Below are 25,630 nucleotides of genomic sequence, written 5' to 3'. Positions count from 1 at the left end.
TTAATTTGCGTCTTCTGCTTTGTGCAATTGCTGTGTCATATGGTGTAGGGAGTTGTTACAGACTGACGCAGTTCACTAGTAGAAGCAGTTAGGCTTGTATGTCAAACCTCTAAAATAGGACACCATCTGTTTCAAACTGAACTGCTCCTACAAAATGACAGTCTTGAAACATACCTCTGTTAAGTAGCCAAATTCCTGTTTTAGCAAAGCCATTATTCCCATACCTACTATTGTTGATGGTCCATATGCTTTCCCAAGCAATGATGCCATGTTGAACTGGTTGACAACCTCTAGTCTCTCATCGCTCGGTTGGGTAGGAACTTCTCTATTTCATTTATGTAATAACTATTCAGTGGCTTGATATGTGTTGTGTGATCCAGTAGTGAGAGCATAATTACACCATTTTTTTAGCTGGCTCTCGTGCTTCGATATTTGTGGTGTGTGTACAATTTTCCGCCATAAGGAGTAAATCTTATTTCTTGCCAAAGTTCTCAGCCCTCGTCAACTGACAAAAACGATCATCAATTATCAATGTCCAGTCTGTATTAAAATCACGAACTGTCTTCACTTTACCGACTACAATATGTTCCTGTCGTCCTATGTCAAGCACCAACTGCTTGTCCTACACCATATAACAAAGCATTTACGTACACGGGAAGATGCTACTTGAAGTTGTTTAGGTCTCTAATCGACCGAAATAATTACAGCTACAGCAGACTATTGGACTATATTTTAATAGTTTTAAAACCTATATTTAAGATCCGGTTATACTATATGACTTGCCAACCAGTTATGCATAACTACTTTAGCTGTGGCTGCTCCAGTTTTAAAATTGTCTTTAACTTTGAGTTTGATTGTTACGAACAATTTAAAGGAACAGGGAATGGGAAGTTAATGTGGAACTAGGCTAGCATGAAAAGAACAATAACTATGTCTTGAAAGTTAATATCGCACAAAACAATTACTGTGCCTACTAGTAATATTACTATTCTTACAAAAATTAGTCTACTGCAACAGTTCCTCATACTCGCTAATCTGAGTTGCATTTTTCAGCAGTAAGACGCTTTGATCCCCTCTATAACACCAGTATACGTCTCATGAACCCACTGTTTCCGTATCAGACACCGAGTCATGTCTTTCTTGGCGTCAACATAATAAGTAGTACAGAACCGAGTATCCTCGTTGGAATTGAAACTTCTGTTTCCTAAAGGCCATGAATGTTTAGCTTCTGCTGTCTTCTTCGGTATAGAACTTTGGAGTCGTTTTTTCACAGTGGTTCTTCTTCTCCCTTGTGGTTTTCTCTCAACATGTTCCAGGATCTGATTGTGTTGACAACTTGATATTGTAACTGTTGTCTGAACTTTGTTTGTTTTCTCCTTTTCCAATTGAGATGTTGGGTGATGTCGGAGAGGTTTCAATCAAGGAAGGTTGAAATTTTTACTTTAACCACTGGTGGTTGTAACATGTTTTCTCCTTGAAACCTGCGTGTCATGTGACAGTTCACTAGTAGAAGCAGTTAGGCTTGTATGTCAAACCTCTAAAATAGGACACCATCTGTTTCAAACTGAACTGCTCCTACAAAATGACAGTCTTGAAACATACCTCTGTTAAGTAGCCAAATTCCTGTTTTAGCAAAGCCATTATTCCCATACCTACTATTGTTGATGGTCCATATGCTTTCCCAAGCAATGATGCCATGTTGAACTGGTTGACAACCTCTAGTCTCTCATCGCTCGGTTGGGTAGGAACTTCTCTATTTCATTTATGTAATAACTATTCAGTGGCTGGATATGTGTTGTGTGATTCAGTAGTGAGAGCATAATTACACCATTTTTTTAGCTGGCTCTCATGCTTCGATATTTGTGGTGTGTGTACAATTTTCCGCCATAAGGAGTAAATCTTATTTTTCCTTCGAACGGTAGACGACTTCGATGAAATGTTTTAGTCACGAAGCAAATACGTCTTTATTTGCGGCGGTAGGCAAAAATAGTTCGAGGTGGAGTGCCGTCTTTCAATCCGTCTACAGGACGCGTACTTTTGTAAATTAGAAGTGTCGGGACATATAGTACAGTGAAAGATACACAGAAATCTGCTCTTTCCTCACTGGGTATGGATCTCATACCATTTATACCCTTCGAAGCAAGAACTTTTCGAGGTTTATTTTGGGCTGTTGACAAGCCTATGTCGTCCGCATTGAAAACTGGAGTAGCATCGAGCTAATTCTCGTCAAGAACCCACTCTCATACGTCAAAAAATGCTTAACGTTCTCCATTTTGAATCCTTTGGCCAGCGTAAAAGATGTCGGCTCAGATTCACGCAAGTTAAAATCGGGATGTCTCATAAACAAGGAACACCACTTCTTACCAGCAATTTCTTTCCCTTGACTCAAGCTGTCTCGAATCCTAGGATGCCCAATTCTCGAGGTGTTATCCCAAACAGTTATTCCTCTACTTTAAGGACATGCGACACTAGCTCTTGATCCACGTCTTGGGCAGGACACACGAGCTGCCTGTTCTTTTTTTCTGCTTTACTGCAATATAGTTTATTTCGTTTCAAGTCTGTGCAACGCAGCCCGTGGAATCCTCATTCAACCCCATGTCACATTTCGCACTGATTCAAGTGCACGACTCACTTTATCTTCCTCTCACTTAGGATATTTCGTTCCTAGCGGCATCTAGAAAAAAACATGAACGGTATACAGTGCAATAACAATGTTTTTCAGTCTATTTAATGACCAAGTACACTTTTAAAGCTACAAGTAGGTGAAAATCACAAATGAATTAGTGGGAACATAATTTCAATAAAATATTCGTTACGTTAAAATTAGACTCAAATAATTATTTTTGTAATAAATGAAGTGAGATAACTGTCTAATTACTCCAGTTGTCACCTACAGCCGGCCGCGGTGGTCTAGCGGTTCTAGGCGCTCAGTCCGGAACCGCGCGACTGCTACGGTCGCAGGTTCGAATCCTGCCTCGGGCATGGATGTGTGTGATGTCTTTAGGTTAGTTAGGTTTAAGTAGTTCTAAGTTCTAGGGGACTGATGACCACAGATGTTAAGTCCCATAGTGCTCAGAGCCATTTGAACCATTTTTTTTTTGTCACCTACAAGGCGACGTGTGGCTGCAGAAAAGTGTATATAGGCGAAACGGGAAGGACTAACAAAGATAGAACGAAATACTTCTTCAATAAAATTCTTCAGGGTATCAGACCGCATCGTCATAATTTAAAATGCGCCAACGTTTCGGCCAGCGTTGCAGCTAGCCTACATCACGGCCTTACGTTAACGTAAGGCCCTGATGAAGGCTAGCTGCAACGCTGGCCGAAACGTTGGCGCATTTTAAATTATGACGATGCGGTCTGATACCCTAAAGAATTTCATTGAAGAAGACAACGGCCGCGGAAGCCTACGCTTACATAGAACGAAATACTACGAACGCCACACGCGCCTAAATCGAGGTGTGAAATAGGTGGTGGGGGAGCGAGAACTGTAGGCTTGACATTGATTTCAGTAACGTATGTGAGCTGGCTAAGGAGACCAACATTATAGAAGAAAAGTCCGAGAGGCGATTAGAATTTCTAACAACATATGTAACTTGATTAGAGAGGACGGCTACAGGCTTTAGACATCGTGGCTCCCAGCCATCACGGAAGTGAATACGAGGCCGCGGTGTGCGAGCAATGTAAGAACGCCCCTGCATCCACCTCTGCGGACAGTAATATTTTGGATGACATTTTCCCTCTCTGGATCTGCCGCTTTCGCTCCTATCCCATGATCATGGCCCATCAGACACATTGTTTGGTTCAAATGGATCTGAGCACTATAGGACTTAACATCTGAGGTCATCAGTCCCCTAGGAGATAAAACTACTTAAACCTAACTAACCTAAGGACATGACACACATCCATAACGGTTCTAGGCGCTTCAGTCTGGAACCGCGTGACCGCTACGCAGGTTCGAATCCTGCCTCGGGCACGGATGTGTGTGATGTCCTTAGGTTAGTCAGGTTTAAGTAGTTCTAAGTTCTAGGGGACTGATGACCTCAGAAGTTAAGTCCCATAGTGCTCAGAGCCATTTGAACCATTTGAACGTCCAGAGGGCCGAACGTCTCTAACACAATGTCAGAACTGTTTCATGGCGACGTATATATCAGAAATGTTGCCGGATAAGAAAAACCTTTTAGAGTCACCCGTATGCCAGAGCGGTACTTTTATCTGACACTATTTGGAAAGTATGTGACAAAAAAAAAATGGTTCAAATGGCTCTGAGCACTATGGGACTCAACTGCTGAGGTCATTAGTCCCCTAGAACTAAGAACGAGTTAAACCTAACTAACCTAAGGACATCACAAACATTCATGCCCGAGGCAGGATTCGAACCTGCGACCGTAGCGGTCTTGCGGTTCCAGACTGCAGCGCCTTTAACCGCACGGCCACTTCGGCCGGCCAAGTATGTGACAACACAGATACTACTTGACAAGCGATAATACGAAGCAGCTTTTACGCAGTCGTATCGAAGAGCTATTTATGCTGTTTACGAGTAATTTGTACAGCGCAGTGCAGCACACGAGTTATGAGGCTAAATATAGTGAGAGGCTGTACATAACCCGATATGTAAAACGTACCACTGCGTATTGATTTATATCCTAGTAAATTGTATGTTATAGACAAAGAGAAAAAAACAACGAGAGATACGCATGACTTACCCTCTTTTGCAACTTTTCAGATAGCGCCATCTTCACTACTTTCATGACTGAATGTATGATCTTCGATGCATTCACCAAGTGTAGTCCTTTCAATCGCCGGCGGTAAGCAGTCTATACATACCAAATTTATTAATCAGATGAGCAGTAAGCTCTTTTTAAGGCTGAACGCTTAAGTATAAAATGATATGAAAGAATTTTCTTCAGTCATACATAACTAAACTGGATTTAAACGTTAAAATAATTGGAAAAAATATTTTAATTCTTTATTCGTTTAATATTTTGATAACTAACTACTACCTAAAATTCCAATAAGTTGATTGGTACTTCTTCATAAACCATGAAAGCATTCAACTATTCGCAATAAGCTGCATGAAACGAGGGTAGCACCAAATCGTTGAGGAAATATGTACGAAGAGAAGTGGTAACAGACGAATTCAAGATAATACGAAAGCCAGGCAACATATGTATACATATATAATTTTTAATCTAGCTTTGAGGAATATTATTACAGATGCTGAAAAGCAAAAATAATTTCGTGAATTGCTACTAAATGAAAACAATGAATGATTTACGCAGATGATAAAACTAACAGCTAAATACACAGGCGATGTAGAAGAAACGGTGAGGGAGATGTGGTAGAGTGCAATATTGACTGGTTCAAAATGGTTCAAATGGCTCTGAGCACTATGGGACTTAACGTATGTGGTCGTCAGTCCCCTAGAACTTAGAACTACTTAAGCCTAACTAACCTAAGGACATCACACACACCCATGCCCCAGGCAGGATTCGAACTTGCGACCGTAGCGGTCGCGCGGTTCCAAAGTGTAGCGCCTAGAACCGCTCGGCCACCCCAGCCGGCGCAATATTGACTGGTATCTGAATATTAGTATAAAATGTTAAGTATCAAATATTACTACTAAATTTTGAAGAAACTCAGGTAATAGTCGAAGACACACAGGACTGACAAATTCATTTATTTATCAGCATTGTTTGATAAAAAAACTGTATTACATAAAGGGAAGAATCGATTACGGATCACGAAACTACAACAGTATGAAGGTACATTTACGTCAGGAAAAAGCTCTAGCGAGATAAAGAGCTCACTGAGATATAATTAAGAGCTTATAAGACTATATACAAGTGTAACAGAGCACAACTACGAGAGAGGTGGACAACTGAGAACAGTACAAGTCAAAGTATAGCTGCAGTAATGAAGTGCGTAGCTATAGCGAGTTAGTAGGTCGAAGGACATCGACTGTCATCTGCGCTAGGCGTGTAGACAATTTGGACTGGTAAATGAAAAAACGCAGAGGAGGGACTATACTTAAAACGACTATTTTTATCAGAAATAAATTCGGAAAGAGTAAAAAAACACAGTCAGCAAATTCCTTTCAACTTAAGATGACAATAACTTCTTATGCCATGATACTGAATACAAACTCGCAATAAAAGCGCGGCAAAAGAACCATTTAGGTTAATGTTTTTGCTTGACAAACGAACGTTAGCCACGCTGTTTTGATTGTCACCTAAAAAAATGAAGTTGTCAAACTAATTTTTTGTGTATTGCATGCACGTGTTGTGCTACACAGTTAAACTCCGCACCACACCTCCGCAACACACCCCAGGGGAGGCCAATTTCGGCCATTCTCTTTGTCACCTCTAGCGGAGTGCTGCGGTACTTTGAGGAGGGAATTGCACTGTTTATTCGAACTTTAGACATGTAACTATAAACAAACACGAAATTAATTACGTAATTTTATTTTTGTGATATTATATTAAAACTTTATGGCTAGCCTTCGTACGTACTCCACTTTATCGCTGTTTCAGCGACATAAGCGACCTTTTTAGCAGTGGTGTAAAGCAGTCTAACGTTGACTGTAAGTGTTGCGGCACTGTCGGAAATTTACACTGAGCTCGTTGCACCGGTGCTATCGTTACGTCTGATTTTTTTCCCCCTTTTACTGCGGATAGGAATCACGTTCGTCATGTTCTTAATAAAATGTCGAATAATAACTCGACGATTGACAACGGCTTGAGAAAATGTTAGCCACAGAGACGATAGTGTGCACGTCGTTGACAACCTGCTTATGTTCTCATTTCTGATGAGTAAGCCAAGAACTGTGACTCATATGACTGATGAGTCCTGAGTTTTCTCTCTCGATTAACAATAATCGAGTGTGTAAAGAGAGTAATGATCCACCATTAGCAAAAGCAAACTCAAATGAACGGAAGAAACTATTGTAACAATTTATTTTGGAGAGTAGTCCTATAACACCCCCCTGCTTCCCGGGATTTGCGAAATTACAAGTTGACAATGACAGTGAATTATGAATTTTGACCCGCGTCGTGATAAGGCATCCGAATCCGAAGTAAGTAATGATTATTCCGCGGGAAACAGGAGACGTTATAACTTGATTGTTATTGAATGAGTAATTTCATTCAATAACGATCGGTAAATGAAATAATGGAAATAATTTGGAAATAAATTTTGCCAGTGGAAATTTTGCCGAAAGAAATGATTAAGTTGTAAAAGCAATTAAAAAATCGGTCGCCAGCTCAACTGATGAGCGACAGTACTGTTAAGTACGTGAATAATTGTGTCAAAAATAAAGTTTACCTGTTTGTAGCGCAGCAGCTGGAACGGGAACTTTTACGTAAGTGATGCGTCAAACAATGTCATAACAATCTAACTACACTTATTTTGTTCAAAATTTGTCTGCTAAGGAAATAAGTAGGAAGTGCAGGGAAGCTAAGACGAAATGGCTGCAGGAAAAATGTGAAGACATCGAAATAGATATGATTGTCGGAAGGACGGACTCAGCATACAGGAAAGTCAAAACAACCTTTGGTGACATTAAAAGCAACGGTGGTAACATTAAGAGTGCAACGGGAATTCCACTGTTAAATGCAGAGGAGAGAGCAGATAGATGGAAAGAATACATTGAAAGCCTCTATGGGGGTGAAGATTTGTCTGATGTGATAGAAGTAGAAACAGGAGTCGATTTAGAAGAGATATGGGATCCAGTATTAGAATCGGAATTTAAAAGAGCTTTGGAGGACTTACGGTCAAATAATGCAGAAGGGATAGATAACATTCCATCAGAATTTCTAAAATCATTGGGGGAAGTGGCAACAAAATGACTATTCACGGTTGTGTGTAGAACATATGAGTCTGGCGACATACCATTTGACATTCGGAAAAGCATCATCCACACAATTCCGAAGACGGCAAGAGCTGACAAGTGTGAGAATTATCGCACAATCAGCTTAACAGCTCATGCATCGAAGCTGCTTACAAGAATAATATAAAGAAGAATGGAAAAGAAAGTTGAGAATGCGCTAGGTGACGATCAGTTTGGCTTTAGGAAAAGTAAAGGGACGACAGAGGCAATTCTGACGTTACGGCTAATAATGGAAGCAAGGCTAAAGAAAAATCAGGACACTTTCATAGGATTTGTCGACCTGGAAAAAGCGTTCGACAATATAAAATGCTGCAAGCTGTTCGAGATTCTGAAACAAGTAGGGGTAAGATATAGGGAGAGACGGGTCATACACAATATGTACAACAACCAAGAGGGAATAATAAGAGTGGACGATCAAGAACGAAGTGCTCGTATTAAGAAGGGTGTAAGACAAGGCTGTAGCCTTTCGCCCCTACCCTTCAATCTGTACATCGAGGAAGCAATGATGGAAATAAAAGAAAGATTCAGGAGTGGAATTAAAATACAAGGTGAAAGGATATCAATGATACGATTCTCTGATGACATTGCTATCCTGAGTGAAAGTGAAGAAGAATTAAATGATCTGCTGAACGGAATGAACAGTCTAATGAGTACACAGTATGGTTTGAGAGTAAATCGGAGAAAGACGAAGGTAATGAGAAGTAGTAGAAATGAGAACAGCGAGAAACTTAACTTCAGGACTGATGGTCAAGAAGTCATTGAAGTTAAGGAATTCTGCTACCTAGGCGTAAAATGACCAATGACGGACGGAGCAAGGAGGACATCAAAAGCAGACTCGCTATGGCAAAAAAGGCATTTCTGGCCAAGAGAAGTCTACTAATATCAAATACCGGCCTTAATTTGAGGAAGAAATTTCTGAGGATGTACGTCTGGAGTACAGCATTGTATGGTAGTGAAACATGGACTGTGGGAAAACCGGAACGGAAGAGAATCGAAGCATTTGAGATGTGGTGCTATAGACGAATGTTGAAAATTAGGTGGACTGATAAGGTAAGGAATGAGGAGGTTCTACGCAGAATCAGAGAGGAAAGGAATATGTGGAAAACACTGATAAGGAGAAGGGACAGGATGATAGGACATCTGCTAAGACATGAGGGAATGACTTCCATAGTACTAGAGGGAGCTGTAGAGGGCAAAAACTGTAGAGGAAGGCAGAGATTGGAATACGTCAAGCAAATAATTGAGGACGTAGGTTGCAAGTGCTACTCTGAGATGAAGAAGAGGTTAGCACAGGAAAGGAATTCGTGGCGGGCCGCATCAAACCAGTCAGTAGACTGATGACCAAAAAAAAAAAAAACGACACATCTATCGAGATTTTGAATAATGGACTGTCATTATGTCTTTAAAATTAGATACTTTGCACAGTTTAATCTACTGATAATGAAATACATTACCAATAATTGAATAACTATGTTTTGACTGATAATAACTCATTAATTTGGGGATTGTCAGGTGGAATAAGCTTTATAGTTTCATGAAATATCCTTGAATTAACTTCAGCTGAATATGCATTGAAATAAATCTTAATAATCAAATTTATTTCTTCAGTCTATTATTATGTTACTACGGTTGGCGTAAGCTTATTAAGTGCAACAATTAACTACGATAACCAGTCTGAAATTTGCTCTTCACCGTCTATGCAAATAATTTGATAATTAACATATTTTCTCTTCATATTGGCGTGAAACTCTCGGTTCAATAAGGTAAGGATTGGAAGGAACCTACTTGGTGTTATTGTCGGGTGGAATGTAACTGCAACTCTTCAATTATAAAGTGCTTGTTATTAACTGTTCAACTTCAGAGAAAAACACAGTCAAAGGCAAGCCTTCTACAATATTATCCTACGAAAATTACGTAGATCTTACTTCCCTCGTTGTCGGTGGATTAACGGAAGTCCACGGCAGCGACACAATGTGGCATCGGGCTTTTACTGTTGCGACTTGGGCCCACAGTGCGCTTCACATTTAAGTTCTCGTTTCTTCAGCACTATGCCCATTAATCCATAATAACTTGCCCGGCCATGCTTCCCGTCGCACTTAGATCCACACACTAGCCGTTAGATGTAACACAGCTAGGACTAGCAGCACTCGACTGTACTTCTTACTCCGAGCACAGCGTCACTGCTACTACTACCCGCTGGCGCGCTCCCGCGCCCAGAGGCGCGACAAAACAATCTCTCTGACTTCAACGTTAACTAAATATGCCCTAACTTGCCAGTGTTAAATATTACTTAAACATAGTATTTACGATACATATTTACACTAGACAATACATCGTATACAAACAGTTTCATGTGTTAAGTAAGCGAAAAAATTCATAGCAAGGACTGCGTTGTAGCGTCACAGTCCCAATTACCGCAATTGAGTATATACGAAGAGAAATAATAAATTTTACGTACCATATACTCGAACATATTGTTCGACCCAAGATGAACGAAAAATAACGGAAAAAGGTACGTGGAAGATCTTATTATTATGTGATTGTACAGTTTCTCGTGATCTATTTTTTGATCGAACAACCCACTAGTATACTGCCGATCCATAGTGCTCAAAGGGCCCAATATTTTGGCGATCAGACATGTTGCTTTTATCAGGTGCACTGATAACTGAGCTCGCAGCTGGCTTATATCTCCTCCCACAGCAAACTGTTCCCTCCGTGGTCCGCGCATGAGGGCGCGCGTTGGCAATCGCGGAGACACCGGCGCCGGCTCCAGTACTGGAGTCGATGCAGTTGCCCTGTCTGGCCTGGCCGCTACTTCTTAATTATAGCCAGTGCTGAGTGGCAAGCAAGTGGGGGAGTCGCTCAGCGGGCACGCTCCACTGGGTCCGCCGGATCCTGCACAAGCACTGTCGGTGTCTGAAGGAAACTAATATTCCGTTACCAACAAAAAGATGCCCATGGGGTGGTATCGATACATGATACCACGGAAACATACAGTACCTCAGTTTTGATATTTTTTTTTTAAACTGTAGTATGCATCAAAGATATTGGTGTAGCTACCAAGAGGCAAAGATGAAGCCATGTCCAGACGAACAAGATTCAAGGCCATTCATAACAGAGCGAACTCAGGTATTTCAAAAAATGAAGGAGCGTTGTTAGGAGCAATATACAAATGATATGGAACGAGACCATTAAAGACTTTTCTTCAGTTTGAAATGTACGGTCGTCTTGTGTGCTTCTGCTATATATCTGCGCCTTTAACGCATTATTTATTATAACAGGAGCTATGTTTTTCTACATACATCGAAGTTGTTCGCTTCATATGTTGTAATGGCAAGCTGGTTATGCTTTGCTTCGACTTGATAATGGTCTACTGTTCGAAACGGATAGCACCGAGCTTAAACCAAAACAGCTGATGGTCATCTCCAATGTAGATTCACAATTTTTAAGGAATGCAGACGAAAGTAGGGCGGATGCACCAAAGGCAACAGGAGGATATTAATGGACACATTTAGGCACAGAATATTATAAAATATCGGTAGTAAAAGTTTTTAAATTGTAATATAACGACAAAACAGAACGGAAAATTGAAAGTACACACCAGCGCACATAAAATGACTACGAAATAGACTACTCAATTGAAGAAACTTGCACTTCGGAAAGGACGCTTAAAAATTTAAAGTCTCTGGAGCCAGAACGCATATAAATTGAGGGAGGCGGGGAGTATTACATCAAAAGCTTAATACTTTATTTAACAATTTTATGGGGGATGGTGGGATACAAAGATGATGGCGACCTACACACAGGGCGTCACACGCCATGTAGTCTCCAGCTTGGCATCACATGGGATCGCTCGTCACACAACAGTAACCACTTTATATTTCCACTAGAAGGCATTAAAACAGTCCGACCCATCTGCCAATATCTGTGTAGTCCGCTACATAATGCGCTGAATGTAGGTCCTTCGTTCTGCTTTCGAGTGATTTCAGACAAATTGTTGCCATACTTGCAGTTATAAGTGGCTGCATGGCTTCACTGGGCCAGTTATCGTTCTGGTTGTCAGCAAGCCACCACCAGTCGCCGCAGTCATCGCCGAGTGTCGCAAGATTTATATAGTAATTTGGTGTGCTGAAACCAGCAGTAGTCGGAACTGAACTACAATTATATTAGCTAGCCATAGTTCACTGAGCGAGATGCAGACTAGAGTTCTGAACTTTTAAGTCACTTCCAGGGTCCCTCGTCAAACTGTACCTGAATATTTGTTTACTATTATTTTGATAAATGCCTTCCACAATAGTACTCCGCTGCCCACCGAACCAATGCAATATCCTTGTCCATTCCTACACAACTCCTGCTTCCAACTTCTTGGCTTATGGCTCATATCCCCGTAACAGATGCAAGACTTGTCCCATACATCCTCCACCAAATACTCCAGTCCGGTCACAAGCATCACCTATACTATCAAAGGTAGGAGTACTATTGTAATCAGTCTTGTGATCTTAGAAGCTAAGCTGCAACTACTGTGCTGCATTCCACATGGGCTTACAACCAAAAAGCTGTCTGTCCACGTTAATTGCCTCTGACAAACTGTAGCCAAGAACCAGCTGTATGACCCCATTGCTGAGCACGCTGCCCAACATGACATTCTTTATTCACTGACTCCTTCACAGCCGGTGCCATCTGAATCTGTCCCACCAACGTCAGATTTTCTGAACTGTGCAGATATGAACTCTCCCTGCAACACATCCTGTGTTCCCCTAACCCTCTTATCCTCAACCTTCGTTAGTCGTCGTTATTATGCACGCGTTAATCGTCCACGAGACTCAGAGGGCCACAGACACGGGTTCCCAGGTAGATGCCGTTTTCTTGACTTCCGCAACGCGTTCGATACAGTTCCCCACAGTCGTTTAATGAACAAAGTAAGAGCATATGGGCTATCAGACAATTGTGTGAATGGATTGAAGAGTTCCTAGATAGCTACAGTCTGGATCCGCACGACCGCTACGGTCGCAGGTTCGAATCCTGCCTCCGGCATGGATGTGTGTGATGTCCTTAGGTTAGTTAGGTTTAAGTAGTTCTAAGTTCTAAGGGACTTATGACCACAGCAGTTGAGTCCCATAGTGCTCAGAGCCATTTGAACCATTTGAACCAAGTTCCTAGATAACAGAACGCCGCATCTCATTCTCAATGGAGCGAAGTCTTCCGAAGTAAGAGTGATTTCAGGTGTGCCGCAGGGGAGTGTCGTAGGATCGTTGCTATTCATAATATAAATAAATGACCTTGTGGATGACATCGGAAGTTCACTGAGGCTTTTTGCGGATGATGCTGTGGTATATCGAGAGGTTGTAACAATGGAAAATTGTACTGAAATGCAGGATCTGCAGCGAATTGACGCATGGTGCAGGGAATGGCAATTGAATCTCAATGTAGACTAGTGTAATGTGCTGCGAATTCATAGAACGAAAGATCCCTTATCATTTAGCTACAATATAGCAGGTCAGCAACTGGAAGCAGTTAATTCCATAAATTATCTGGGAGTACGTATTAGGAGTGATTTAAAACGGAACGTTTATATAAAGTTGATCGTCGGAAAGGCAGTATCCAGACTGAGATTCATTGGAAGAATCCTAAGGAAAATGCAATCCGAAAACAAAGGAAGTAGGTTACAGTACGCTTGTTCGTCCACTGCTTGAATACTGCTCAGCAGTGTGGGATCCGTACCAGATAGGGTTGATAGAAGAGATAGAGAAGATCCAACGGAGAGCAGCGCGCTTCGTTACAGGATCATTTAGTAGTCGCGGAAGCATTACGGAGAAGATAGATAAATTCCAGAGGAAGACTCTACAGCAGAGACGCTCAGTAGCTCGGTATGGGATTTTGTTGAAGTTTCGAGAACATACCTTCACCGAGGAGTCAAGCAGTATATTGATCCCTCCTACGTATATCTCGCGAAGAGACCGTGAGGATTGAATCACAGAGATTAGAGCCCACACAGAGGCATACCGACAATCCTTCTTTCCCCAACAATACGAGACTGGAATAGAAGGGAGAACCGATAGAGGTACTCAGGATACCCTCCGCCACACACTGTCAGGTGGCTTGCGGAGTATGGATGTAGATTTAGATGTAGTCCCTTCCCTGTTCCCCTGCTCTATCAGCCCTGTGTTCTATCAATGCACCTTCAGTCTTTTTATTTCTCTCCTTTTCCGCTACCCCCTTCCCCTCGCCCTCCTTGTAACCTCCAAACTACACCTAGCTGCCCTACCCCACTCTTCCTCTCGTCCCTGTATGCTCCCACAAGCAGCTCTTTACCGTCCCCACCCCTACTGTGGTATGCCTCCCCCTCCCGGCCCCGCCCCCTCCTTACCCCCTCAAACAGCTGCAGCTCTCATCATGTACTACTGGTCTCACTCTGGCTTCGGCTGCCAGTGACTGTGATCGTGTTCGCGTGAGCTGCGTTGTCTATTTTCGATGAAGGTCTTGTTGGCCGAAATGATTGTTATTTGTTATTCATCATGTTGCCCACACTCTTTTCACTGTTGTAATATATTGCCTTGTGATCAGACAGTTACAGGCTGCAAGCACGCCACCTCAACACAGCAACTGATTCCTTTGGTAGGGGGTTCGCTCCCTGCCGCTGTTATGATGGGTGCCGAATTTATTTGGAGAACACATCAGGCCGCTTTCTACCCATGCTCGAGTCCCAGTCTGGTAAATAGTTTTAATGGCGGAAAGTTCCATATGTGTCTTTAATCAATTAGACCAGTATGGAGTAGGTTTTCAAAATTACCTGATAGCAGACTTCAAGATTGCGGACGAGGTTGATATCTGCACGTACGATGTGTCCAGTATTCACGTTGGCCAAATCGATGATGCCCACATCACCAAGAGAGTAGTCTTCGACCAACATAATTTCCAATCTGGTGGTCAATATCTTACCATAAAGGGGCCAAATTACTTTGCTTGAGTCTTCATCCACTGCGGTCCAGACGTGCACACGATATGCATCCTTTGTGAGACGTGGCATCACCATCATTTTTCTGTAGGAGACATTATACTCCTGTTAATACATGCTTATGAGAAAGAGGTTAATACATGAAGTTACAGTTTACAAAATACAGGAACAAACAATAATATATGCATCCAGAATGAATCCTATGCCCTACCGTGGGGTGTACACTCTTTGGAATTATCCTGGTAGGTTAAAGCTGTGACTCTGATCGGGATACAGACTCGGAATTTTACAGGTGGCGCTCTGCTAGTGTAAATAGGTCCCAATCACGAGCCGCCCTCACAACATCTCCTCTGTCAGTATGTGAGTCTAGGAATTCCTTCAGAAGTATCACACCAGCAAGGTATGAAGCAGAGCTTCTGTGAGGCAGTAATCGTAAAATACCGGTGAGTAGAGGTCAGTGCTACCACGTAACAGTTTAACCCACCACGGAATAGAAGTTTAAAAAAAATTCTGATCCCATTTTGAAATGATGGCGTACGCTTTATGTGGACTGCAGATGGCAGTGGTATTCTTAAATTTAAAAAATTACTCGACAGCTGTTGGGTTCACTATAAATGTGAAAAATTGTTCCAAGGAACTATCATCCTATTGTGATTAAAAAATGTTCGAATTCGAGATAATATTTTCAATATTGTATTTAATGTCTACGTCTTACAGTATTACCCTACTGTATGGCTATAATTACTAGTTAAATCAAACCAAGGATAACTATTATCAAATAGCAATAACAGGATAAAATATTTTTCACAGTGACGCTGGTGGCAACTAATACAAATCTAGTTTTTGAGGCAGGGAAAGTTCTTGAAACATTACAGTAACTAATTTAACTTGCAAATATCATATATGCACTTATTTCATAGTAGAAAGACTCTTAGTATCAAGCTACAAGATAGTGGACGCCTGACGAACTATGGTTTAACCATTCATAAATTGTGTAATTTTCTTTAAAGAATATGAAGAATCTTACTCCTTGTAAAACTCATTAACTGAGGAATTTACACTACCTTCAAAATAGCTTTCATGTATTATACAATACTAATATATATAGAACTCGAAACATTTACAAATGTTGGGCAAAACAAAAACAGTAGAAAACTCCTTATGGCACAGTCCTTCATATAATTCCAAAATCGGTCACTAAAACGAAGCAATTACCAGGAGACATCATGTGTTCCTAGATAAACAATCCTCTACGTCCAACACTTTACCCATTGTGTCCGTTGCAATGTAACATAGAAAAACTAAAAAATATTTGAGCCGTGGCTGGCTCGTGTTATGCTTTGCGTTAAACCTTGGTTGCTATTCTGTGATTAGTCTCCCACAGTTATCGCGATTATGCTGTTACCCTCTCTCTCTGCGAGTCACAGCAGCTGCGTGATCGGTATTCGCACCCTTGTACTATCTTTGGCCTCCCGCTTATAGTTTCCGGCTGTGCCGTCTGCGGGCAGGTGGTTGGTTGGCGTGGAGCAGTGAGGAAGTCTCCATGGCACGTGTCTGGCCGGGCCCACTGGCGGCGACCAAGCGCGGTCGGAGTGTGAGGGCTGTTCCCATTGGTACGAGGTCTGTGGCGTCTCACTGATCCCAGAGACGAAAGTTAAGTCTTTACTTAATCTACCAGCCAGCCCCAACTGTTCACATTGTGTCGCTTGAATTTCATTGTGGACTGTTGGGACATTCCCGCGAGCAACAACGTGTGTTTTCAAGTTTGCGAAATCCTAGCCACCCTCCTGTTGAGTTTAACTTAACTTAATTGTTTTGAATTGAAGTCCACCGGCGGAATCTTCTGACTTGTGGCCGTTAACGTTCTGGTTACCTGCTCTGGCCTGCGCCGTAAATTCAGGAAATGTATTTTCCTCACCGTGTTGTGGCTGCCCAGCACGGCGTGTATTTTGACAGCTGAATGTGTAATTCGTTGTGGGCGCCGATACCTTCAGCGTTGTTCCATTGAACTCCCTGTTCTGTGCTGGTTGGGTAGAGCGGAAGTTATCCTGTCACTTGGTCCGTTGACTGTCTGTCGGTTGGGTTGCCATCAGATTGAGAATTTGTTGGTCCGACTGCCTGTCTCACCTGAGCGAGCAATAATGTTTGAATTCCAGGCCAACACTTGGAAACTTCTGAGCGCCATTTTATGTACTGTCTTTTCTTATTTGTCCTTGTTGTTTGTTTATGTATGATTGTTTTACCCTCAAGACGTGAGATTGTTTGGGCCTTCAGCCTGATTTAACGAAATTTTTAGGATAAGGCCTTCTGCCTTTTAAATTCAGATTTCTGTTATTGAGTCTTAAGATATTCAGCCGATTTTAAATTAAAGTTATTTTGCCCTTAATGCGTGAGATTGAACGGCGCATTTAGCCGGGATTTAAGTTCTAAAATTAATGTTTGGCTTCCTCTGTTTTTAATTTTTTCTTTACTCTCGTAATTTTCGTCAAATGAATAAAGTAGTATGTTCGAGCGCAACTGACAGCCACTCATTGTGGCCCCTTTCCACAAATTATACTATCTGTCCTGTCCTGCAGGTACAGCAGGGGATCTCAATATTGTTGCAGGTAAAGGAGGAACCAAGTAGAACTAATTGGAAGAAACTCAAGCAAATGTATTTCGTCCACTAAAGAAGCGTCTCAGTTACGACTCTGACCAATTCCCGAGTATTATTCTTCCTTTTAGGACCATCACCACTTCTTTAAAAAGTGCGAAGTGACAGAAAAGACGAACCACGCAGCGGCGCATTTTCTCACAGTTTCAATTAGAGAGCGACTGAATGTTATGTCATCAAACAGAATGTTACGTCATCAAACTCCACTGGCAGACGCTATAAGCGATATCTTTTACATCAAACGCGAGAGAGTACGTTCCACCAGGAGTCGAGTAACACATTAATGTCTCCCACAAACGTCTCCCTAAGTGACACAAGAAAATCAGATGAATTAGAGGTCACATAGAGATCTCAGTTAGATTACACCATGGTCAGGCAGAGATTCCGATTCATATTCTGGAATGTAAGGCGTACTCAGGAGAACAAACAGACTCTGATCACAATTTAGCAGTGGTGAAGAGTAGGCGTAAGTCTAAAGAGACTACTTAGGTAGACTCAATGCGTAAGTAGTGGGATACGAAAATACTAAGAAATGAAGAGAGAAACTTGAAGTTCTCTGATGCTAGAGATACTGCGATAATGAATAGCTCAGTACACCGTCCAGCTAGAGAGGAGAAAAGGGCATTCACAGAAGCTGGAAAGAAAGCCATACGCACAGGGAAGGCAACTGCGAACAAACAATGTTTGACAGACAAAATACTTCAGCTCATCTACGAAAGATGGAAGTACATAAATGTTCAAGGACATTCAGGAACACAGAAATACATATCTCTAAGAAACGAAATCAATAGGAAATACAGGGAAGCTAGGACAAAATGGCTGTATTAAATAAATGAAGAAATCGGCAAAGAAATGATTGTCGATAAGACTGACTCAGCATATGGGACAGCCGGCCGTTGTAGCCGAGCGTTTCTAGGCGCTTCAGTCTGGAACCGCGCGACCGCTACGGTCGCAGGTTCGAATCCTGCCTCGGGCATGGATGTGTGTGATGTCCTTAGGTTAGTTAGGTTTAAGTAGTTCTAAGTTCTAAGGGACTGATGACCTCAGATGTTAAGTCCCATAGTGCTCAGAGCCATTTGAACCATTTGAGCCAGCATATGGGACAAACAACTTTTAGGTCAAAACAACCTTCGGTGCAATTAAAAGCAAGAGTGGCAACTTTAAGAATCCAATGGGAATTCCACTGCTAAATGCAGAGGAGAGAGGGGATAGGTGGAAAGACCATACTAAAGGCCTCTATGAGTAGGAAGACTTGTCTGGCGAAGCGGTAGAAGAAGAAACAGGAGTCGATAGTGAAGAGATAGACGATGCACTATTTGAATCAAAATTTAAAAGTGCATTGGAAAGCTTAAGATTATATAAGATAGAAGGTATAGATTTCTAAATCATGGATGGGGGGGGGTGGGGGCGGAAGTGACAACAAAATGCTTATTCACGTTGGGGTGCATAATGTGTGAGTCTGGCGATATATCCCATGACTTTCACAAAACCATCATCCATACAATTCCGAAGATTGCAAGAGCCAACAGATGCAAGAATTATCACTCAATCAGAGTAAACGCTCATGCATCCAAGTTGCTGACAATACCAATGTACGGAAGAATGTAAAATAAAATTTAGGATGTTTTAGAAGACCATCAGTTTGACTTTAGGAAACGTAAAGGCATCAGAGATGCGGTTTTGACATTGTAATTGATAGTGGAAGGAAGACTAAAGGAAGACACGTTTTAGGATTTGTCGAACCAGAAAAAGAATTCGACAATGTAAAATGGAGCAAGACGTTAGAATATCTGAGAAAAATAGAGGTAAGCTATTGGGAGAGACTGGCAATAAACAATACGTACAATAACCAATGAGGAACAATAAGACTGGAAGATCAATATCGATGTGCTTGGATAAAAAAGAGTGTGAGACAGGGAGGTAGTCTTTCGCCACTACTGTTCAATCTATACATAGAAGAAGCAACGAAAAGAATAAGAGATTCAAGAATGACGACAGAATTCAGGCTGAAAGGATATCACTGGTATTCTCAGTGAAAGAGAAGAAGAATTGCAGGATGTGTCGAATGGAATGAACGGTCTAATGAGTACAAAATATCGATTGCCAGTAAAACCAAGAAAGACGAAAGTAACGAGAAGTACCAGAAATGATAACTGCACAGCAAAATGACACAATACGAACGGAGCACTGATCTCCTAAAAAACGGTGTAGCACTGAAAAAACGGCATTCCTGGCCAAGAAAGTCTACTAATATCAAACATAGCCCTTTAGTAGATGAAAAATTTCTGAGCAAAACATCTTGTGGTAGTGCAACATGGACTGTGGGAAAACCAGGAACAGAAGGGAATCGAAGCATTTGAGGATCGAAGCTAGAGAAGAGAGTTAAAAATTTGGTGGACTGAAAATGTAAGGAATATTGAGGTTCTCTGCTGAATCGACGAGAAGAGGAATCTATGGAATACACTGTCAAGAAAAAGGGACAGTATAATAGCACATGTGTTAAGACGTCAGGGAATAAATTCCATCATACTAAAGAGACATTTAAAGGGTAAAAACTAAGGAGGAAGACAGAAATTGGTATACATCCTGCAAATAATTGAGGATATAGTTTGCAAGTGCTATTCTGAGGTGATAAGTTTGGCACACGACAGGAGTTTGTGGTGCATCGCCTCAAACCGGTGGTAAGTTTTAGCTATTTTACATTGTTTGAAATACATCTTAGTTTTATTATTATCATTCAAAATCACATTCGCCTTAACGTTAATCGTATAGTGGGTAGCATGTGGTACTGCAGTGTTTCAAGTAAGTGAAGACCCACCGTGAAGGATGTGAAGAAGCTAATGATGTAAGATATCTTTGAATTCTCTGTCCGTAACACGTATGATAAACATGAATATATTCAGAGTTAGCAGTACAGTATTGCCACGAGATTATCGGTAAATCCCACGAGAACTTTACCCTGCATCAATTTGAAGCTTGATTTTACAGTTCAAGAACCTGACGTTTAATACATTGAGTTAGAACACCAGACACTCTTTTATCTGACTACACTAGAACGCAATTTGCAGGAAATTAGATTCGATTTTTTGAATCATACGTGAGTAAATGTTATATGGGAGCTAAACTGGAAACAGCTAAAGAAGATCATATTGCACTCTTACAACTATGTGGCTTAAGGCGGCAATAACGTTAACAACCGAGAAAATTTGGTCACCCGTTGAAGTGGTCGGTCAGCACTCCTTTAGCGTACGAAGGAAACAGGGGTGTCTAGTTCTCTCCAAACATTATATTAGTTTTTGGTGTGCGAGTACGAGCACATTGGAAAAACTTGAATTGGGGGACAGCAGTATCCATAGTTCACTGTTAGAGTCTCAATACGCTTAACGTGGAGAGTACAATTCGGTATTTTTGTAATACCGACCTTATATTAAACGATTTCTTCAGTAATCTGTCAGTGATAACAGATTGAGGGTAACGTCGAGGATCATAAGAAAAGTACTTGACGGTGAAAAAATTACGAGTGGTGAATTACCTTTTTAAAAAATTACGGACATTTGACGGAACAAAAATTTGCAAACAAAACCTCTGACCTGAACACAATTATAATCACAAAACAGTTGCACAGAACGACATTTCTTTCAGCGTCAGCATGACAATAAATAGTGAGTTTTGTACAAGACATGAAATTGAAAAGTGAAACTGAAAATGATATTTCACTGTACGTTAGGGTTCACTGTTAAGTGACTTGGAATTGTTGTCAGATTGTTTTACACAACAATGACGACATAGGCACTCAAATCAGCTCAAAAGAGGGCTCTGTTTCACTTTGTGTGTTGACTCCAATGTTGAAGAATAAATACACAAATAACGGAGATCTTGGGCATGTTGTTAACATATTTAGTGGCAGAAGAACCGATGAAAATCTAGAGCACAGGAATAAAGTCTTCTGCGTTGAAATGATGAAACAACTACTCGTTCATAAAGGGCGTTTCACTCATCGAGTTTTTAAAAAGGCATACCATTTCAAGCAGCCTACAAGACTATCGAACGGTATGAGATCGAAACACTCATTAAAAAAACTCTCGAATTATAATGCAGAACGACTAATAAAACTCACAACTGAACTTTCAAGGACATAATAAATTTACATAACCTGTTACTCTGCTACGAGCATTATTTTTTGCTTTAACTATAAGCCTATTTCAGCAGTACAACAATCATCATGTTTCCAGAATGAGATTTCCACTCTGCAGCGGAATGTGCGCTGAGACTCGAACTCGGGACCGAGTCTCGGTCGGGCACACAGTTTTGATCTGCCAGGAAGTTTCTATCATCATGTTTGCTGCAATAGAACATTTTATAAATTTTGGTAAATTTGATGTATAGGATGTGAGTTACGAATACCGTAATAACATTTTACATGCGTTTATAAGTTATGGCTTCCATGCAACATCGTTCTTTCTTTTGTTGTCTATTTGTTAGTGATTATATTTTACGTTATTGTAGCAGTAATAATCATTTTTGTAGTTGGCTCTGACTCTTCGTTTATTAGCGGTCAGAAATTAATCTTGATCTATAGTTAACATTTAGTGACGGCAGTTGTGACAGATTTCAACGAAATACTGAAATTTATTTTTGACCAATACTAAATGAAAATTCAGAACAAACTGCAAAACTGATATTGTTGTTACATTAATCAAAAACATAATCATGAACAAATAGACAGCAACAGAAAAAACGACACTGCATGGAAGGCTGGATTTGAAACGTATGTGAAATCAAATTATACATAATTCATTTGTAATACAAAAAATGTACCAAACTTTATAAAATGTTCAATTACAAATACCCTGATGATGCAATACTCATAACAGCATAACTGATTATACAAAATGCCCTTGAAAGACATTTATTACGAAGCATTTCCAGAGGGTTCAGATATAATTTTTTATTTGATGGTAAATGCAAATGCTTAAATACTGTTTTAGTGGCACAAAAGTCTCCACTGTTTTTCCGAAAAACGTACTATTAACAGTTCATGAAGACATGACACGATAACATATGCTACACTTGGCTAGGGTCCAAACAATGGTACATGTGCTCTGCAGAGTTATACGTCCATTACAACAGAGCATTAAAAGCGTCTGAGATATTAGTAACTCTTTAGGAATTTAAAAAGCTAACAGAACTCACAAGTGTTTCCTTGCAAACTGGAAGTCGCTTCCTTCGAAATCTCTGTTCATTAGTAACTCGGGAAATCTGTGTTTGAGGGAGAAGTATGCGTCTAATCCCAGTTTCACCTTCTCCATGCTGCACTTGGAGTTGATGTACATTCGCTCAATGAGGGAGTCGTCTGGAACACAGAATTCCCGTAGAGAATACGAAGGTAGATTTTTAAAAGGATATCAAGGACACAGAAAACAGCAGTTTTGCTATGTATAATTTCTTACAATAGAACTGTTACGAAATGAAATTTTTTGTTTTCTGCTACATATGTGTCCTCAAAACGGTTATATGGTCCCAGAACCATTGTATTAATCTGGACTTACTCATATGCATTCACATTGATAATAAACTTGGTATGCATAATATTAAAGAGGGTAATAGCATATCGAAACATTCCTAATCAATGAACAGATAACCAAGTTACTGAGCAGGAAGAGGTACATAAATTCTGAGAATAAGGTGTAAAGCTGGTCATAGTAATTCAGTATTTTCCCTAGGCTAAGATAGAGACATTGAAGTAGTAATACGGAAAACGACCATAGGTCGTGATTACTTCCTTCTTAAGTTGCAATCACAAATAAGTTTTCAAGACTATAACTCTTTGGTTCACAGTGATCATTAGAAAAACCTGATCATCCGTAAAGAGATATAGATGCGTTATTTCTGCACTTGTTAAATGTGTAACAAACTGGAGCGATTTTCAGATACAATAATGATAATACGATGCTGCTATAGACATTCTAATGAAAGAGATAAATGATATTTAGGTGCAAGAAGCATTACATCTATGTAATTACACCAATATTGGTGATTGTGTGCGCATTAATTAGGCTTAATACATGGCCTCTAGTGTGACAAATGTACTGACCTACGGCGTCAGGTAGGTGTGGCTGCATCCTGAGCCACTCCCGCAGTGACGTCACAGCTATCTTGATGTCCTCCTCGTTGGTGCCCAGCTGCCTCCTGACATACGCCACCTCCTCAGGTGTGATCACCAAGTATTTGCCGGTGCCTGCCATTGCTCTAAAACAGGAGTAGACACAATCGCTTGAACCAGAACAGCAGTTCACTCATAGCAAATCCAGAAGGCGTATAAGACACCCAATAACTGATTGCTTAAAAGAAATCGAAGATGAATGATTAGAGTTTATAAAGTCGCATCAACAAGGTTGGATTGTTTCAAGGATCGGTAAGTGACTCGACCTATAGCTTTCAAAGGCATTTGCCTGGAGTCATTTAGGAAAATCGCAGAAAATCTAAATGTTGATGGCAAGGCTGCTTTACGTTTCTTTTGAACGAATCTAAACTACGGTATTATTATCCATATCTCATTGTGGAGTATGCGTCTTGGGAGATGGCGCTGTTCCTACCGAACTTCTCCACTGAACAAAGCTGTAAGTCCGGTACACCTTTTATTGGACTAAGATTGCATTCAAGAAACGCAACAAATCGAACATAACCGAATGAAGCACTGTCAGAGACGATATACAATACTGTGGCGGGGCCGAGACCAGGTCTGTTTCTGCATAGTACCGTGAATATGGAAATTAAAAGAAATCTAGCCTAAGGATATAAGGTAACATCAACAACACCAGAAGAAGTAGAGTAACCTGGTTGGCTAATTTGGGGGACCTGACCGAACAGCGACGTCATCGGTCCCATCGGATTATGGACATTTCAAAGGAACCGTCCCGGAATTTGCCTGAAGCGTATAGGGAAATCACGGGAAACCTAAATCAGGATGGCCGGACACGGGCTTCAACCGTCGTCCTCTAGAATACGAGTGCAGTGTGCTAACCACTCTGCCACCTCACTCGGTACGTGAGAAGGATTCCTCACGAATAGGTAGGTAGGGCAGAGAGTAAGTTACTCTGAACGGTTAGTGACAGGATTTTCCTCATCTGAATCGACATGAAACGAATGCCAATGATGGAAACCAACCTTTAAAGGATTATCACTAAGAATCCATAAAATCCATATGGAAAGAAGCAGGTACTGAAGTACTGAGGAACGATAATACCTCTAAGTGTGTAATATAGCGACAATGAATACCACAGTAGCCTGCTTAGTTGAGGAGGAATTTACACATCTAAAAAAGAAAACCACAGTAATTGATTAGTCAGATTTAGGTAAAAGGAACGTAACTTTGAAGACGCCTTGGGTAACAACAGATGTATTTCAGTTAATCAATAAAAGAAGGGAGTACAGAAGTCTCAGATTACGCCAGAAGTTCGACAGTCAAAGTCGCTAAGGCATAAGATGCGTAGGAAGAACAGAGGAGCCAAGATGAAATGGCTGTACGAAATATGCGAATTAATCGAGAGAAGAATAGATTCAGCGTGCACCTTCGGTGAAATTAAATGCAAGAGCGCCAACATTGCGAGTGCTATGGGAATCCCTTTGTTAAACGTAGGGAAGGGAGTGGATACGTGGAATAAGTACTTTGAAGACCTCTACGAGGGTAGGAGTTGTATGGTGGCATGGCAGAAGGAGAAATGGGAGACGACATGGAAGACAGGGGATTCAGTAGCAGAGTTAAACAGAGCTTTGGATGAACTGTAATCTAGTCAGGAGAAAGGCGCAGATAAAATCCGTACGAAGCTTCTAAATTTTTAGGGAAGTGACGCCAAATTGACAATTCATTCTGTGATTCTGAAGACTTGCCATCAGATATTGAAAGTGAAGCGAATAAAGACTATTAGTACATGTGAGATTGACGTTAAACAATACCGGAAATGGGGGAACAAAAAGCAGATAAGGCGAAAGGGTTCTGTTTCCTTAGAAGCAAAATAATATATGACGATAAAGCAAGGAGGACTCAAAGAAGTATAGTAGCAGAGACAAGGAGTATCCCCTGCTTAAAGAATTCTGCTAGAATCAAACGTCAGACTTACTTTATGGGAGAAAA

General features: G+C 40.9%; 1 protein-coding gene across 1 annotated transcript in view; it reads right to left on the bottom strand.

Annotated features, from left to right (window-relative positions):
- Positions 1–2,644: 2,644 nt before the first annotated feature.
- Positions 2,645–25,630, bottom strand: part of LOC124796051 — a 63,501-nt gene continuing 40,515 nt past the window's right edge. Inside the window, exons 2-6 of the mRNA XM_047260137.1 lie at positions 23,591–23,745; positions 22,690–22,849; positions 14,679–14,928; positions 4,707–4,817; positions 2,645–2,674 (exon numbers count right to left, since the gene is read on the bottom strand). Of these exons, the coding sequence (XP_047116093.1) occupies positions 2,645–2,674; positions 4,707–4,817; positions 14,679–14,928; positions 22,690–22,849; positions 23,591–23,741 (702 nt within the window). The 5' untranslated portion in view covers positions 23,742–23,745. The remainder of the gene's footprint in view (positions 2,675–4,706; positions 4,818–14,678; positions 14,929–22,689; positions 22,850–23,590; positions 23,746–25,630) is intronic.

The sequence above is a fragment of the Schistocerca piceifrons genome, chromosome 4 (assembly GCF_021461385.2).
Source record: "Schistocerca piceifrons isolate TAMUIC-IGC-003096 chromosome 4, iqSchPice1.1, whole genome shotgun sequence".
NCBI classification, from domain to species: Eukaryota; Metazoa; Arthropoda; class Insecta; order Orthoptera; family Acrididae; genus Schistocerca; species Schistocerca piceifrons.
Note: the sequence above shows the minus strand (reverse complement) of the source record. Positions and strands in the feature narration are given on the sequence as shown.